Source organism: Lutjanus erythropterus, chromosome 9 (genome assembly GCF_056507025.1).
Source record: "Lutjanus erythropterus isolate fLutEry1 chromosome 9, fLutEry1.hap2, whole genome shotgun sequence".
NCBI lineage: Eukaryota > Metazoa > Chordata > Actinopteri > Lutjaniformes > Lutjanidae > Lutjanus > Lutjanus erythropterus.
In genome coordinates, this window is record NC_139325.1 from 9,140,921 (window position 1) to 9,160,313 (window position 19,393).

Consider the following 19,393-nt stretch of genomic DNA (forward strand, 5'->3'; position numbering starts at 1 on the left):
AAATCTTTTACTCTTAAGAATCACCTCAATTCACCTACATATTTTTGATGGTGAGTTTTTTCTTCTCACAAATAAGAAAACATAACAAAACTTCTAAGGTTAATGAATAAGATTAATTAAGTGGGCTCAAGTGTCACAGTCTTCTGCCTGCTGATTCTTGCTAAATCATAAGCATTACTAGATTAAATTGGTTGATATTGTGAGGTGGCACTAAGCCAGACTAATTTTCACAGTAGCTGATGAAATTAGCAAAAGAAAAGACACAACTTTTTTCTTACGTTTTATATCTGCTTTGGCGGCAGTAAGTATTGCCAAAATAATAACACAAAACATGCCATAATTCATCTCTCCTCAGTATAAATCACAGCAAATGCGTCATTGTGCACGTGGCGACAAAACATTTGGCACGTGTAGCTTGTTTCTACTCTCGCACCTTTGGCACAGTTTACTCCTACCTATCCACCCACTGCACGGTGGCGGAGACAAAGAAAGAGGCATCAAACATTTTTCATTGTCATACACTCACTACACCTGACATGCGACACCTGTAGGAAAAAAAAACAGGTTAATTAAAGTCATTGCATATCTATTCGATGCAGCACGTGTATGTGTTCAAGGGCTACATACCTCACATTAAAAGCCACAAGGAAACTTTTATTTTCCAGATAACACTCAACACTATAAATAAAAGCCTGTTTATCGTAGATAAAGCATTCAGAGGGGTTAGAAATTGTGCCTGAAGAATTAAATCTTATAATAAGTGTATGACTATTAACTCCGGTATTTCAAACATCTCTCTATAGAAAATGTGTCATTTCAGTCACAAAGACTAGACTGTTGAATTGATGAATGATGTTTTAAAGGAGGCCAATAAGAGGGTCTTTTTCTTATTTTTTTAACTGATAGGGAAACTCCATTTTAGGTAATAAAGGTACTCACTGATTTCCCAACAGCATGACTCGTGCAGCTTAACATTAAAGCAAATTGTGCAACATATCTGGCTAGACTCCATCCTAAACAGACAAACCTACATGACTATGACCGCACAACTGGAAATCACAAGCACCTCAGACGGCAGGAATCTGAAGAATCTGGTCAATTCTACTACAACAACAACAACAGTGTAATATCCCAGAAATCATATGTACGGTACGCCAGGCAGGCGGCAGGGATCACAGGCGGAAGCCTTCGGAAGTCTTTCTGATTGATGAGGCTGGTCCAGGCCAAACGTCAGAGCGCGACTCTGGCCCTACACACTGTAAACACAGCTTAATGGAGGGCTCTAACCCGGGCACTCACATGAATGGATGTAGGCAAACCCACACACATGAGCCATTAAATGCGCACACACCAGTACACGAACAAAGGTAGAGAAACAGGCTCTCTCGTCTCTCAGTTTACATTCCCTGCTGCCTGTCTTGATGCAGGCCAGTCCTGCTGTCTGGAAATGCTGTTTCCCCCCGTGTCTCTGGCTCAAACATGAGGAGGAGTATGAGAGCATTACTTACAAAATAAGGTACAATATAGTATTTGAGCATACTACTTAGTTTCAATCTCACTTTACAGCACATTAAACAACATTTAACATAATAATATAATATATATATATATATATTAAATAGTTTATATATTTAAATACTTTAGCTCTCCAGATGTTCAGTTGGTTTCACTGGCTACTTTACTGAGGTTAAGTAGAGCAGTGCGACTTGCAAAACAGTAAAGCGAAAAAGATGAAAGCTTATCAACTTTTCTCAGAGACATCTTTTAATGCACTGTAATATATAAATACTAATTCATACAGCTTTAAAGCCACTGGAAACCCAAATCAACAATAGTCTTCTATGTAATTTTGTGTGATGTGTACATAATAGTAAGAATCTAAAAAGAATTAGAAAAAAGTTTTAATCCAAATTTGAAATATTGTGATTAAGTTTATGTCCATTTTCCTGATATTGGATTTGAATTGGGGATGGTAGTGCTCAGACCTGCATTATGAAAATTATGCAATTAATTATATATTTATATTTTAACAGAGCTACTTTGTTCCCACTTAATCTGCCTCTTTGAGACGGAGCCAACAACCGGGAACTGAATCCGTTACATCGCTCCAGACGGTCATTTTACCTTGCAGAACAGGATTTGCCGGTTTGTATCCAAATGTGTTAAAACACCAACATCATGCAATAACCCAAACAAACCGATCAAAACAGCAGTAGTCCAGAAATTCTCCTGTTCCACGAGGTAAAATTACTTCTTTTGTCTGTTGAACAAATCTGGTGGCTTTTAAGGGAGCATAGATAGAATTTCATCTCCCCGTCTGAAAAGTGTCTAACCAACAGCAAAGTAAACTGGTGAAAAAACTCACTTAAACTGATATAGGTGACTAAAATATAATTTTGTTTATGCCCAGCATTATCACAGCATTGCTTAGCTTCTGTGCTGGTACTCCTAGGGGAGATGTCAATAAAAACATGGTCTGCCACACATATGCAGTTTTGTGAAATGGTCTCAATTGCAAAATGATTTTTGTGGATACTTAAGTTGAGACACTCAACTATGATAAAATATGGATTTTTACAGTTTCAAGCCAAATTAGCAGAGGCTTTTAATCTCGTAATGCAATTAAAAGTACAGGTCTTAAAATAATTCTAAAGGATATAACAGTTCATGTTTCAAATATAATAAAAGGCTTCACATCCAAACATGCACGCTCTCTGTGTCATGCCATTTTCATCACACCTTCACTGAAAAGGTTCACACCTTCAGTGGAAGGTGTTAAGCAAGAGGGGCATACAGTCTATTTGAAACATGAAATGCAGGAGGTGTAGCAGTTGGAACAGTGTGTCCCCTGGCTGCCTCCATCCACTCAGTGGTGCAAACACTGAAGTATAACAGATGGAGAGTGTGAGCGGGGATCTAAATACTGCCAAGCTTTATATCTCTATATGAAAATCCTGATAGACACTGCTGACATCACTCCAGCTGATGTTTCTGTCTCGCACTGACAACAAACTAATGTGATATGTTAAAAACTTTCCTTACGTGTGAAAAAAACACAAACATGTCACCCTGGCATGATTACTTGCTCATGCTGAAAGAGGAAACAAACATGTGTTTAATCATTTTTATGACGAACAGAAGCATCACGCTCACGCTCCATGACTAAACTGACCACAGTATTTTTCTTAGAGCGAGTCTCATCAGGCTTCCTCTTCGACTGACAGTTCCAGAGTGGTGCTGTCAGCATTTAAAGACAAAAACAATCAGGAGAGGAGGAAGTCATATTTTTAGCAGCACTGAAAAATCTAAAAATGACAAGTGGAAATTCATTTTTAGCCCTTTTCAGGGGGGAGGCGAGAATGTACTGTTCTAAAATGTGGGATACGGCTGTACAAGTGTATTCTAAACTGTGTCCAAGTCTTAGACTCAGGCAAAGGAGACATATGGCAGCGGCGCATGAGCCACACTGCAGGCAAAAAACACTGAGCAGCTGGTGGACCGTGGCAGAGTTTAAGATGAATCAACAGCTTTTAAGCTGAGCTCATGGGAATAGACACACAATAGTCTTTTTAATACTAAACTCTAAATGAATCAGTTAAATTCACTTCCCCTTCAACAGCAACAGTAAACCTATATTGTCTTTTTTTTGTCATGTGGCGTGTCCACTCAATTTACACGGCTTGCTGGGTTACTGTACATATATTCCCAGGATTAATATTAATAGATCATTAAGTTATGCTCCTGCATAATTACCGCAACACAGAAAAAAACATCTTCAAAACAAGAACATTGGTTAATTTCTTGGTTAACGCAATGTACACTGTGTGCTAGGAGAGACACAGTGTGCTGCTCTCAGTGTGAAAACAATTTATTTAGTCCACCAACTCTGATATTCACATTGCAGCTTGTGAATAATGATAAAGTCATCAGTGATTCTAATACAACAACTAACACTTTCAACTAGTTTAGACATATAATAATCTTAATAAGACTTACTTGTGATTCTAAATCAAGAAAAAGTACGTAGTTTCTGTGCATAGTGAAGTACATAAAGAAGGATTTGAAGTATAGAATAGTAGTTTAGGAATAGTAAGCATATTCTTGTCTTCATTGCCTGTCAACTCTGCCACTATGAAGCCTGACAGTGAGATATTACAGACATAATAAGGGTGAAAAATCTAGCTCATTTACCTCAATTCACCTTCATTTAACTGCAAGGTTTCAGATCATAATCCATCTAAATGATAGTAAAACACAGCCCAAAACTGTCTTTTGTTTGATGCTGACCTAAGGCGTTTAGGTTTTGCTCCAGGTGCACAGTTCCTGGGAGAAAAACGACCACAGAAACAGCAACCCTGCCACTGCAAAACTAGCTAATTTTTTACATTTACATGGCATACTGTAAACTATATAGTAAACAGGTGCATGTAGTAGCAGCCTACAGGGAAGTTTAAGCACAATACATCAGACTTAATGTAAGTACAAGCAGTGTGAGTTTGTGAATCAACAGTACTGTGTTGTTTTGCTGAGCTTTTTAAAAGGTAGCAGTCTCACAGTTGTATAAAGAATGGTCCAGAACATACAGACATTTAATCAAAATGATCGCTGTATTGCTGCCCTTGGTAAATGAGCCTCGATGTCCGATGACTCTGACCATTAAGGGAGAATACCAAATCTTCAGTGTGACAGATAACATCACAATATAATTGTGGGTTACAACAACCAATTTTGGAAAACTGCTGCACACAACTGCAGTGGATGCACTCTGGTAGACGCAATAGAACAGCAAAAGGAGGTGAAGTGATGGTTTGTGGGCTATTCAGTTGGGTCTGTTAGACTGAATTCTTGATGCCGCAGCACACCATCAATAGCTGAGCTGGTTTACCTATGAGATGCAACACAGGTGGCCTGCAGCTGCCTTGATTGGTTGGTTTATTTGTGTTATTGTGTGACTTTAGTGAAGCCGAACCAAAAACCCAGACAAATAAACTAACACAGCGGTAGAAAAGTAACTCCCCTGTTCTGTGAGGTAAAATTGCTAGTTTTGCCTACAGAGTTTAGTTAATTTGCAGAGAGTGCTATTTAGTTTGTTTAACAGTGGCTTCCTGTCAGAAAAGGAAAAATAAGGCAATGAAAATATTCTAAATATAGCATACACTTAAATTGATATAGATTTTTTTGGATGGACCTTTTTTGAAGTGGCTAACATGACTTTTGTTGCTGACCCTGTCTGCAGCAGTTCAATGTCTAGCTTCATTGCTGGTACCCCTCTCTGCTTCTCCCAACTGGGCATATGCCTACTCCTATATAATGTAAGTCGTGCTCTGACGATGGATAAGTACCTCATACACCCCCAAATATTTAGCATTTAATACTGAATATTCAGATAATCCAAATTATCCATATAAAGATCTGGCCAATAAAGTCCCTGGTATGAAATCTGTTGAAAAACTTGCTTTTCGACCCATTCAACTTTATTGAGGTTGCACTAAGGAGTACTGATGTCTGCACAACAGAGTCTGAACATCAGGATGTTACAAGACCATTGCTGAGTCACTGTATGTGCAGCCTATTGTCACAAGGATTCTCTACTTTTATAAGTATGTGTAGGTTACAGGTCTTACCACTGACCATCATGACGCATTGTTGCTTCATTGCAGTGGCTCCATTCACAGAATTTGAACGTTTTAAAAGCGTCACTGCTCCTACATTGTATCCACACATATTTAGGTCACTGCAGAGATGGTTCATCCTAGAGCTCAGATGATTAACAGCCATGATTCCTCTGGAGAAATGCTGTGATAGAGTTGGAGTGAGAAAACTGTAGGAGAGGGAAAGACAGAAAGTAAGAGATAGTGTAGAGCCGGTGCAAGAAACGAAGCAGAGGAGAGAAGGTGACACGAGAAAGACAGGAAAAAGACAGAGTGGATATGATGACAGCGAGATACAAACATCAGTTAGGTGGGAATGATGGAATAAGTGAGAGGTAGAAAGAGGAACGGGAAAGCGGTTGGGCAGTGGGGTCCCTCAGCATCGGTTGTACCTGTGCTGCTGTGTTCCTTTCATGCATCATCCTGAGAGCAGCATGTCTGCTCTGGCCCCCTAGGAGATTAATTAGCAGCCTCAGCTAGCGGAGGAGGTGCTGAGATAGGCACCCAACTCAACTCGGAAGATAAATTACCTCGGCTGAAAGCTCAAAGTTCAGCTATTTTACCACATACAAAACAGTCTGTCTGAGGACTTTGGAGGTCCAGAACTACGTCAGTATCTGGTGTAGGTGAGAGAGGAGTGAAACACGCAGTGAGGCTGCGGCCAAAGCGTTGTTCTCTCTTCCATATACATCAAGCTATTCTGGGCATAGTAAGTTAGGGAGCATAAATACTACCTCATTTTACTAAGAGAACATTTAACTCTTAGTCAAATTTAATTTATCAATAAACACAGTAAACCTGGGATCATACTACTTGCCAGAAAGTGCTAAATATTTTGATTTAGGTATAAATTTGCTTTTTATGCACAACCCCTACCCATAAAAGTTGGCTGGTAAAAGCAGTTATTTGTTAAATCTTTTCGACCTATATTCAACTGAATACATAACAAAGACAAGATATTTCATGTTGAAGAGATTTTCGGAATTATTTTTGGAAATATACACCCATTCTGAATTTGATGCTTGCAACACATTCCAAAAAACGCTGGGACAGGAGCGTGTTTACCACTGTGATGCATCAGCTTTTCTTTTAACAACACTCAGTAACTGTTTGGCAGGACACTAATTGTTGAAGTTTTGAAAGTGAAATTCTTTCTCATTGTCATGGGTCTCAGTTGTTGTATATAGTACATATTAATCATAACGCACCACACATTTTTTATAGGAGACACGTCTGGACTACAGTAAGGCCTGCCTAGTACCCGAACTCTTTTACTACAAAGCCACACTGTTGTAACATGTGAGGAATGTACAGGCATTCAGTGTTGTCCCTTATGTGCAGAGATTTCAGTGGATTCTCTGAATCATTCTCTGATTGTAGATGGTGAAATCCCTATTGTCCTGCATTTTTGTGTTGGAAAACATTGTTCATAAACCATTGGATTATTTGTCCATGCATGTTTTCACAAAGTGGTGAACCTCACCCCATCCATGATTATGAATGACTGAGCCTTTCAAGGATGCCCCTTTAATAGTCAGTCGTGATTCTGTCAACTGTTACCAATTAATCTGTTTACCTTTTTAATATTCCAAACAGGTGATTTTTTTGAGCATTCCACAACTTTCTCAGTCTTTTGTTGCATCTGTCCCACATTTTTTGAAATGTAATGCAGGTGTCAAAGTCAGAAAAAGAGTATATTTACAGAAAACAATAAAGTTTATCAGTTGATCTTGTCTTTGTGTTGAATTCTGTATTTTTATTTATGTTTTACCCAACATCCCAATTTTTTTTTTACTCAATTGCCTCAGTGTGTTGAGTGAGGTGTCATGGAGTGCATCAACAATCGAATGGAAACAAATCTCACCTTTCATGAGAAGCAAAAGTAGGATAATGATTTGACAGGTTGCTTACAGATTAATTTAGTGCTATGCATCATGCAACACCTCAACTTAAAAACAGTCCCATAGAAAAATGTAAACCAAGTGAGCTAGATGTCATATTTTAATCCTTCTCTTACAGCTACACTTCCAGCGGAGAAACTATCGCATCTGGTCCAAAGAGTGAGCTTCTTTCGGGGTCAGGTATAGAAAAATAGGACATAAGAAGAATACTCAAGGCTGCACCCTGGGGAACTGAGAAAACTAGATGTTACTGACAATGTATTATACCACATACTCACAATCTTCCCTGCTGATTCTGTCTTTTTCTTATTTCTATATCACTGCAGGCAGCCTCACCTATTTTTGCTTATTAAGGCCCAATTTCCTGTATTTTCTACATTGTTCACCCCCTCAGCCTTAATAGCTAGAGACTGGTGATGTGTTGGAGAGCTCTCTGTTGATTATTTTTCTGGGACACCATCAGGAGTCTTTGACAGAGTCCATTATGGGGCACAATTGCTGAAATGGATTATCTGGTAGAATGCTACTGTGTTGTAAAAATGGCAGAAAATATTGTAACAGATATTCTTCCTATTTCTTTTTCAATCCTGTAATTCATAATGCAAAAACAAAGAATGCTTCACAAGACTGAGAGAGCTGCTTTTTAGACATTCATTCTGAACAGAATGCAAAGAGAATCAGTATTGTTCCTACAGAGGGAATTCAAATAATCCAAATAATTCACATACGAGCATGGATCAGAGTTTGATGCTTACACAACAATTCCCTCTCTGCATTGCAATTCCAAAAAGTTGCTAGTCAAAGAATCACTTTGTCGTGAGCAAAGTGCATTACAAAAACACTACTACACACTGCTAAAGGTATCGAGGAGTCTTTGACTACTCGTGCTGCAGCTAAGCAATGTTGTCATGAATATGTACCCAGATTATTTTTGTCTCATGCTCTACCAACATGAACATCAGGATGGAGAGATGTGATACACATGTCTAATGACTATAGAGAGCAGTACTGTGTATCAGTAGAGTAGAATATGCATTTAATATGGACATAATACCTTAAAGATGCATAAAATGTTTGTGTGTGTAATGCTGAAAGTAAACAATAGCACCAGTGCATAATTTTTGTTTAAAATGAAAAACCACTACGTACCTTTAAGCAACAAATACAAGAATTCACCACAGCCAAAAATGATTCACTGTAAAACTGGACTGAAAATGTGAGCAGCAGGTCAATACTGTAAACTGCTGACAACATCTTCATCAGCATACCTCTGATGACAGCTTTCCCACTGAGAATATGTAGCACAGATAGCAAATGTACTAGAATTAATAGGCAGAGAAAACAGGCCTCTTTTACAGATGCCAATCAGATGGGGAAAAAATATGAAGGAATACACAGACTAATGCATGGAGATGGATTTTCAATAAGCTTTCAAGATTTGAGTGTTACTGTGTGCTTTTAGCTGAGTCAGGCTGTGTAGCAGCAGTGTGGTTTGGGGTGGGGGTGGGGGGGTACAGGAAAAAAGATGTCTCTCTATTGAGTTTAAAACATAATGTACAGGGGACCACAGGATTGCTGACTGCTGGATGAGATAATTGAGAATAATAAATCATCCTGATGTTACAGCTTGATCATGATGACCAGTATAACACCAGTAAACCCATAAATGAGCATGTGCACAAGCTTAACATTATTTTCTTCATTAATTTTCTGAATATGTTCAAGCCAAGATCAAAGCCAATTTAAACTCACAAATAAACATAACTGTAAAACTTTTCTGTTGCTCAGCAACCACTTTTTAAATGTTTTAATTAAAAAAAAAAGATAAGACCTCATTTATTTGAACATATGGTTTCTGTATTAATCACAGGCGCATTGGTGAGTCTCATGCCAAACGTTTATAGGTTTAATACTAGTAATCAAAGCCACATGACCTCAATAATGAGTTCAGCCTTAGCGAGGGTGAAAGAGAGATGAAACTTTGTTGTTCACTGCCAGATTTTCACCAAATGCTGTTTTCTGTTGCATGCACATTAATGAGGGCACACAAAGTCTGCTCTCTCTACTCTATTGTTCACTCTCTGCTGCCCCCTTGCATTCAGGTCTTGGGTCCTGTAATTATGAACTTATGCACAAAATAAGATTCCAGTACAGCAAAATGTATAAACTGTTAATACACTCCAAACCTTTATTCAGACATAGTCAGTGATGGAAGAAATATTCAGATCTTTTACCTAAACCTACTACAAGGAGTTTTAATGTGGCTAGAAAAAAAAAGTCTTAATTTGATACTAATGCCTCTATATGACCTACATAAACAAATGAGAACAGTAGCAAGAACATTGTCTATTCCTGTATAATTATTGACCACACCAGGTCAGATTCTCCTCCGTAAAGTCAGATGAAACAAGCCTGTGTTTACATCTTTACAGGCAGTTACACTAACCACTCAAAAATAAGTGGGAGGAGATTTTTATTTAGATATTTTTATACTGGATGTTATATTTTGTGGCTATGCTTTTGTCCACGGCGGCCTGTAAAATCAACAAAATGTGAACGTCTATAGTAGTAGCAGTAGTAGTAGCTTTAAGAAAAATTAGCAATACGTTAATATAAATGTACTCCATTACAAGTAAACATCCTGCATTGAAAATGTTACGGAAGTATTATCAGTAAATTGTAATTAAGTCTTGTCCCTTTTTGTATTTGCCTTTATGTACCACATTAATAAATGTTTACCATGCCTATATTTAGAATCTTTTTGTTTCCAGCACAACATAACCTATATGAATTAACATCTATTTTTTGACTTTGATATACTGTATCAACATATTCAACCTCAAAACAAAGAAAACACATAAAATATGATTACATTTCTATGATCATATCTTCATTTTTACTTGGTCTTTCAACATAAAACAAAAACTAAAATGGAGTTTCAACCCAACACCTTCAACTGAAGTTGACATCAATGTCTAATGTGACATCATTTTTATGCTGCAATGTCTTGAACGACTCACATGATTTAATCACCCTAGTGTGATTGTGAACTTAAAAGGATTAGAGTATGAAAGTAACAGTAAATGTTGTGCAGTAAAATGTCCCAGTGACTGTACAATTCTATTTGACATCATGAGATTGTTAACACTGATGCATTAATGTGTAAATAACATTTTACTGTTGTAGCTGCTCATGGGGCTAATCATAACTACTTTATGTAGGCCTATAGGTAGCTAGTTTAGTCCAGTGGTTCCCAACTGAGGGTCCCCCAAGCCAAAAAAAAGTTTCTGGCTTTTTCTCTAGTCTTTGTGTTTTTGTGAAATAATGCATAATTTGAACTGTTTCTTTGATGGAATTGCTAACAACTCAGTGACATCTGAAACATGAAAATGAGTCACAACTGATTTTATTCATACACACTAATTTTATGTGGGAAGCACTGGCTTCAACTTGAGCAATGTATGTTATAGACTATCATTATTTTTTATTTAAAACTTGAGAAGTAACTAGTAATTAAAGCTCTAAGACAAATATAGTGGAGTAAAATTTGAAAAAATGAAATGTAGAGTAGAAGTAGAATAGCATAAAATGGAAATATCTAAGTAAAGCATTTCAGAATTGTCCAGTAGTTAAGTACAGTACTTGAGCAAATAAATGTAGTTAGTTACGTTCCACCATGCACACAATGATACTTTTATATTTCCTGAAAAATCAAGTGCCTTCCACTGAGGACCAAGAGGACAAACCAGCAGTTCCTGGAGCCTATAGTTGCAGACTGTGTACACACTACTCATGGTGGCCACCTGGGAGCACATCCATTCCATCTGACTAACCTGTGTTTGTCAAAGCCAGAGTCGTGCTGCTCGGCTGATCTGCCCCATCCCCCACAAGCACTTGGCAGCGCACACAAACTGTCGAGCAGCCTCTTAAAATCGACCATCCTTTGAATGCACCCTTCAATCGGCCGATGAGCCTCTCAGGATAATACACACACACACACACAGCAAAGTAGGGCGAAAGGCAGCTTGGCAGTGTTTGTGCTGGTGCAGAACCAAATACAGATCTCAAATATTGAAAGGCAGATGTATGCACGCTCTTGCAAACTCCATCTGATGCACTTAGAAGCTCTGAGTGAAATATTAATAGCTCTAGGAGATTCAGGCTGCTCAGCATCTTCATGGGGAAAGAGTATGTGCATGTGTGTAACTTTGTTCCTGTGATTGTGTTAAACTGTTCAAACGGGTATCTTAAAATAAAAGTCTCAACAAATGTTCCCAAAAGTGAACTCCCGAAGAGTTATCTCAGTCAGCAACACAACTGTCATCAATTGTAAACAACACAAGACTTGGAAAACTGCTTCACAATGAATGAATGAATGAATTACTAAACAGGGAGGAACACTTACTTTTGTCTTCCAGCAGCCATATCTTCAATTAAACCAGAATTAAATGGGACAAAATAATGCTGATTGACATATTGATGTGACTGATAATTAGAAATGATTAACCCTCAGAGATAAGACAGATAAGGCCCATGTGCCAGTCAAATCACGAGACAGCGGGGCGGTGCAGTGCCACGTGAGCCTCCCTCATTCTGTTGCTCATCTGCCCTAACCATACAGCCCTTCCTACATCTATCTCGCCATCCCTCCACCCTTCGATGTAGCCACATCTGGACAGAGAGTGCTGGTGAGCAAAAGTGATTATTGACCACTTTAAGTTTGAATGGACAAGATGAATAGGCGCTGAATGCTTAGAGATGCACTGGAGGGGAAGTAGACTGATCGACTGACCTTCACATGAACAGACCAGCAGACCCCAATCTGTCGGCCAGAGACATGACTGCACGCCACCTGCTAGGCTGTTTTTCACACACTCTGGCATCAGCTAATGCAAGTCAACACTTCTCAAATGGTTATTGAGCGCTTTTGAAAAGAAAGTAGGATAAGAGAAAAAAAAGCACACTGACGCGAGAACAAAAGTAATAGCCCAATGTTCTGCAAAATGTTCTGCTGCAGAAAAACATACAGTGCTGCATTCAGCTAAAGGATAATAGGTTTATCAACAGCACTAAAATACACCCCTTCATGCCTATATCTTGCATGTGCACACATTCTCACATGCACTCACAATTGCTTGAGGTAGTTTTACCCTGCAAGATCACAGTCAGGAGAGCATCACAACAAGAGAAAAGTGACAAAACGTGACAGCTGAGGTCATCAATGTGGCAGGAAGCACAAAGCTTTTACAGTGACAACACATTTTCCAAGTGTTAAGTTCGATAAATCATCAGCATTGCACATGAAAACAAAACAGCAGCGGTATGAAAGGAGTGAAAAGAACAAAACAGGAGGTAGAAAGAGAAAAGAGAAAATAATTTCCAGGAGGGTTGTTACCTAGAAGAAAGAGAGAAAAAGTAAGAGGAAAAAGTAGTGCCACTGGGAGTCCGAAGGCCTTCTAGATAAAAAGTAGAGAAAAGGAAGTACTGGGGAAGAAAGAGCTGTGGAATTAGAACATTAAGGACAGAAAACAACAGAAAACCCACAGAGACAGAACATAGGACAGATGCACATATAAACAAACATACAGCACACTGGCTGTGCATGTGGGTTCCCTACCTGTTTGGCTGAGCTGAGAGGTGCTCCGGCTCTTGCGTGACATGCCAACCATGGCCTGCATTTTGGCACCAATGCTGGAGCGCCTCTTCTTGTCGTCAGTGCCTACCGTGCCGACTGCCGTGTCTGACTGGCTGCCGTCCGTCTTCTCCAGGTTACACATGTCGCCACTGATGCTTGTGCTCTTGGTCATGTTCATCCCGCCCGACGAGCCCATCTGCCTGTTTTTCATTTTGGATGCAAAGTCACTGTCAGCCACCACCATTGACAGGGGGGCAGGCGAGGACAGAAGAAGAGAGAGGGGGACAGGACAGGACAGAGGAGAAGAGGAGATGAGAGGAGAGGAGAGGAGAGGATAGAGGAGGCCAGTGGAGAGGATGTGAAAGGAGAGATGATGGAGGAGGAGACAGGAGGAGAGAACAGAGGAAGAAAGAAGAGAGGACAGGAGGACAGGAGATGAGAAGGTGTGGGGTGAAAAGGAGAGAAGGACAGAGTTCAGGTACAGGAGTTCATGACTTACAGTATAGCTGAGGTTAGAGTTTAATGTGGATGTACTGTGTGTTCTCAGTGATTGTTCATGCAATGAAAGACTAACATGCTCTACTGAATTAAGCACCTTAACAACTTCAAAGGTATCATTTGAAGAATTCCCCAGTTGCTGTTTGTTGATTTGTTGATTGTTGTGTCTCATCCCAGGACGTCAAATACTGACATTTTGGGTTGGTAAAGCGGCACAGCAAATAGTGAGAAAATAAAAAGTATGGGCAGAGGGTGGGATCTCCACACCACTGCACATATTTGCTGGATCATGGGTGATAACTGTGAGGAAGTCTATGCATTGTTTTTTGGGAAAGTCCTGCATATTCTGCCTTTCTTAACAAGGTATTTTTGTTCATTTTAAAGTGCAGAGTTTTTTTTCTATTTGTATTATATTATATCAATAACAAAAATCCTAAAGTAAGTGAACTCTTGAACCATGTTGTGACTCCACTCCCTTTGGGAGATTTTCAGATTATCAACCACCTACAGAGTTTGTTATTTTTACTCAGAGGAGTGCTGGAGGACTCGTACCTTTATTAGCACTTGGTGCTTAATAAATAAGCATCAGCTAACTTTTCTTTGGTTTGTTAGTTAGAACTTCATATTATCAGTAGTATTATGGTAGTGCGAGATTTTTTTTTATTCTTATTTGTGACACATATGTAGTCATTCAGACTCTAGTGTGCATTATGAGTGAGATATGTGTCCTGAAATGGTGCTATGGAGTCAAAGAATGTGGGAACTTTTTCTTTCTCTAGACATTTAAAGTTTGTTTCTCCATTTTCTGAGAATTTTAAGGACGTCTGTTGACCAAGAAGTTGAAACTGAAAGTTTGTTCTTGATCTCAGAGACAGCAGTTGGCACGTAGCAGGATACGAGTAAAATCTCCACGGAAGCTACTTTTGGTGATGTGGCCTGAGTACTCAGGTGGGACACTTGGGCCATTGTTGTGCACACCAGGCAGCTGTGCAGCGCTGTGTCTCGTCTGACAATGGACTTAAATGCCCTGGTAAGAGGGACTGAAGAGTACAGGGTACAGGGTTCAGATCTCTCAGTCTAAGAAAGAGAAGAGGAAGAAGGGGTGTGCGCTGTTGGAGAGAAGCTCAGTGAAGCAGAGGAACGCACTGGGGGCAGAGACGCACAACCTGCCCAAAAAAAAAAACCCTTCGAAATGTAATGTTGGTGAAAAGAAGGAAATAGGAAGACATAATAAAGGTCAGTGTTAATTTTCTTTAGGCTATAGTGGCTGTGAATGTTCTGTTGCATTTGGCTGCAAATAGGCTGCAATAAATTCATGTTTATTCATGGTGCTTTTCTGCGTTAAGGATTAATGAATGAAAATAAAAATAAATGTACACCCCAACCAGCTCATGAGAAATTACTATAAATCAGTTAGTGCGTCCTTGCCACAATAGCAGCCAGCTGTGCACACTGCTGGGCCAAGTAGCACCTTCCTTTTAAACGTCTTAAACACAGACGCCGTAACAGTCACTGCAAATTATTTTCAGCCATGTTAAATTGCAGTGTGTGTGCTAAATGAACCTATTTGCATTTTGTCCTTGCAGTTCTTTACACATTCGGGTAGAAACGCCTCATATTGAATATTCATTAAGGCAAACACTAAATGAACAGTGCGTGCCGTCTAGCACATTTGAAAGAAACAGTCCTCAGTGCACACTGTTAGTAGATCAACTTGCACATTTGTTTATGGGTGATATCAAGTTTACATGTTTTTACACACGCAAACGTGTCATAAATCAGGCCCCTAGTGTTCAAAAACTCCACAGGGTATCTTTAGTGTTTAGTCTTAAGTTTTAAGTCAGAATAGATGCGAGATCCTTAAAGCTCTCAGAAAAATTAGAAATCTGAACATCTACAATGCTACAACAACTTCATCTGCTGAGGAAGATCTCATGATGATTAAAAGCTCCAGAACTGATAATGGACATAGTTCTGATTGTTTTGCCACCTGCTGTTTGAACTTTAAATATAAAATTAAGTTTAATTTTTACATATATATGTATACATTTGACCATTTTGCTCACAAACTGTAACATAACCAAATACAGTTTAACAAGCAGAAAGATGACTAACTTTGAGGTTAAAACTCGACTTGGAGATAATAGGAAATGCAGGTTCATACTATTCAACACCAAGTGCTTTCTTGGTCTTTTTCATTAACACCTGTAGATAGAGAGTAACTTGCAACTTCTCCGCACCTGAGTCGTGACACGCACACTCAGAACTTTTACACAAAACTGCACACACAAAAAAGTTGCCTGTCATCAGCATTATTCTTCAGCTCTTCCTGTTTGAAAGGAAATAGGCCAGTGTCCAAATTAGGGCCTAATTTTAGCTCTGCTAGTAAAATTATCTTTAAGAGACAAATTACATTCTGTATCATAGTCTCTGCATTGTTAATAGGATGAGTTACGTGTAGAGCCCTCAGGCTGCTATTCATTAATTAGAGTGCCTGACCTCCACCATGTCACTGTCTTATGAAGACAACTTATGGAGAGGCACGCTGTATAAAATGGGAGAGGTATCAATGCATTTCGACAATTGACTCCATCAATTACTTCAATTAGGCTCCTTCAAATTTTGCTCTTTGATATATTAGACATTCGTGTTCAGCTCTGTAGTATTAGAATTAAGAAAATGATTCTATATAATTAAGATTATGTCTGACATTGTTATAGGATTTCAAGTGCTGGCAACACAATTGCATTACCTTCACAGTGAAGGTGAGTGATGCTTTTAATTTAAATAAAAGTGTTCATACCCTGGTCGCTGTGTTGAAAGAGAGTACTGAGTACTGTACTGAAAGAGAGTGACTCATGTTCCTAAGCAGTTAAATAAATACAATTAATAAATATTAAATATTTTAAACAAAATATTTCATCAGTGTATGAAAACTCAGGAGTGATTGCTCATAGTAATCTTCTCATTGCTGAGAAGAACACGGTGCTCTGTCACAAAGCTCCTCTCCTGAACACCAAGTTTTAGTTGTTTAAACATTTTGTTTTAGTTGCCAGCTGCTGGTGAAATAAGTCAGATGTGCTCTACAACAATGCACACACCTTGTACCTCAGCCTGCAGTATAAAGCCCTTTGTTTATACCAGTTCTTAATGCCAGTGGGTTCTGTTATGGATCAGCCTGTACTTTAATTCATAAATATTGAATGCATATTGGCGGGATTAGTGCCTTTGATCAGTTAATGCAACCAAGAAGCTTTGAAGCAGACTTCAAGCGCCTCGACTACCGACAACACCGTGGGACGATGTGGTACAGGTGACATTCTAAAATATGCTCTTTCACTGTCACCACAGTGAGGCTGCATTTCATCTGGTCGACACAGGGGGATAATGGTGCCTCTTTCATTACATCAAATATCAGCACAGTGGCAAGGTCAGTGGGACTGAGGCATTGTTGCCTCTACAAATTATTACCCACTGAGGTTAAAATGGATGAGCACAGAGACATGGGAGCACAGACCCTTTCAAATAAAAATTCATGATGCTTGATATTTTAAAAAATACTCAATAATAGGAAATTATATGCAATGTAATCATCTAATGGGACCGGTCTGACTGGACACATTGTACTAGTCAACATGTTTGTGTCTACTGTGGCACGATCTTTAATCCAAGTCCAGGAAAGAAGCCAATTATAAAGATGAAATGTTAATTTGTGTAACAAGCCCTACATCTAAATTGATGGACATCTTGTTAGTTCAAATGGATAATCAACTGGTCCAACTGGACACACTGTACTGATCAAACTGACTGAAAATAAACAGAACTGTGTAAAATAAATGTAGTCACTGTTCCCCCTAACCCCCCCCACCCCCCCCCACCCCCCATTACTGTACCTCCACTCTGTGAACAGGTCTTGGCACTCAGGCCGGTCTCACTGTGTAAATGTGCCTGCTTGGGAAACTGGGACTCTCCGGGGATTTCTGATTTTCAACCTCAGCCCAAAGAACATAGTGTTCCTCATCATGCAGATTGCTCACCATGCATTTTCATCTAGGCCATGATGTTCCCAAGGCAAAACAAAACCCGGAAATCTTTTTGGAAAAGTGTTGACACCATACTGTCTTTAAATTGGGTAATCTACATAGTGTAAGATAACAATTACTTACAACCACTAACAAAAAGTTGAGTTATCTCTGACTCTTAATTGGTGACGATTAAAAGTTAGCAGCAAATAGTGCCTCAAGTGTGATTGATTTGATTTTTTTTTTTTTTTTACTTTATATTCACATAAAACCAAGATTTCTATCAGCCCAAAAAAGATGCATTACTACAAAACAATTTATAAACAGTGCAGTGTACTTTAAACATGGTCACATAAAGGTTAGATACACCAAATATTGCTGTTACTCCAATGGATGCCACTTTACTTTACCTGTATGAATTTACTTATTAATGGCTTATAATTAGGTTATTCATTAGGTTATAAACACTTTATGAATCACTAATCAGCTGTTACAATTACCTGCTTATACATGATAAAAAGCAGCCTGTTGCTTGCAAAATAGTGAGCCCACATTCATCTATACTATAAAGCCTCAGATCCCATTGCTTACATAGCTTACTTGTCTTCTCCATCAGCAGCATTTGTACCAGTAAGTAGAGCTGCAATGATTAATTAATTATGAATCAATAATTAAATTACTTATCAACCATTTTGATAACTGATTAATTAACTGATTTATGAAAAAAAAAAATCTGTGGTTTCAGATTCTTAAATATAAATATTTTCTTGTCTCTTTACGCTGTTATGAGAGTAAACTGGATATCTTTGGGTTGCGGACAAAACATTTTTGACTACTGTCTGATATTTTATAAGCCAAACAACTAATAGAATGAAAACAATCAAGAGATTTATCCGCAATAATCATTAACAGCAGCCCTGCAAGCAACTTTCTTTTACCCAACACAGAAGAAATAGATCATGAATGCAGCATGTATACGCAAAGTGCATTCTGCTCTCTCATACTCCCATCCCCTCATCTTGCTTGCTTTTCGCCAAGAGGATCATTGCTACTTTATCAGGTGAGGCAGAAAAACAGGTTTCCATGGCAACTGTGCCCCCGGCCAGAGCATTAGCCTGCGTACATGTCTGTCAACACAGCCCGAAAGTTTTTCATTGGAGACAGAAGTGATTAATTAAAGTCTGGCACAGACGTAACTCAGATCACCAGAAAAGCTGTTGTTGATCAGGGTGGACTGGACCAGGGAATTTAAGTAAATGTCCCTTCCTTCCTTTTAGTGATGTTCAGCCCCTGTCCTTTAAATCACCACTTCTTATTCTCCTTCGCATGATTGAGTCATTACCGAGGCAACAATACTGGATGAAAGAGACAGAGGAGAAGAGGTGATGTAGGATTTAAAAGTGCTGATGGAAAGCTTCTTAGACCCTGAAGACAACTGGACACAACATCAGCTTAGAGTTGCGTGTGTGCATTCGCCTTTCTGTGCAGTGAAAGCGCTCATGGTCTAATAACATGTATGGCTATCATGATGTTTGTGCGCCAAGCTGATGTTAACAGGCTTGTTTAATGTGTAGCAGATGTATATTTACACTGTGACCTCAATACATAGGAGATTAGTCATAAGTAAATGTAGCTACTAGCGATGTCTCTGCTGAATCACACTGCTCTGCTTTGATGCATAGATAA

At 38.9% G+C, this 19,393-nt stretch overlaps 1 protein-coding gene across 32 annotated transcripts in view; it reads right to left on the reverse strand.

Annotated features, from left to right (window-relative positions):
• Positions 1-19,393, reverse strand: part of rims2a (regulating synaptic membrane exocytosis 2a) — a 183,707-nt gene that overhangs the window by 11,061 nt on the left and 153,253 nt on the right. For 24 of the 32 annotated variants that reach the window (XM_084726049.1, XM_084726046.1, XM_084726047.1 and 21 more), the window contains one exon: positions 13,170-13,387. In XM_084726049.1, the coding sequence (XP_084582175.1) occupies positions 13,170-13,387 (218 nt within the window). Of the gene's footprint in view, positions 1-13,169; positions 13,415-19,393 lie in introns of all 32 variants that reach the window. The other 8 variants (XM_084726075.1, XM_084726065.1, XM_084726063.1 and 5 more) reach the window with 1 other exon arrangement.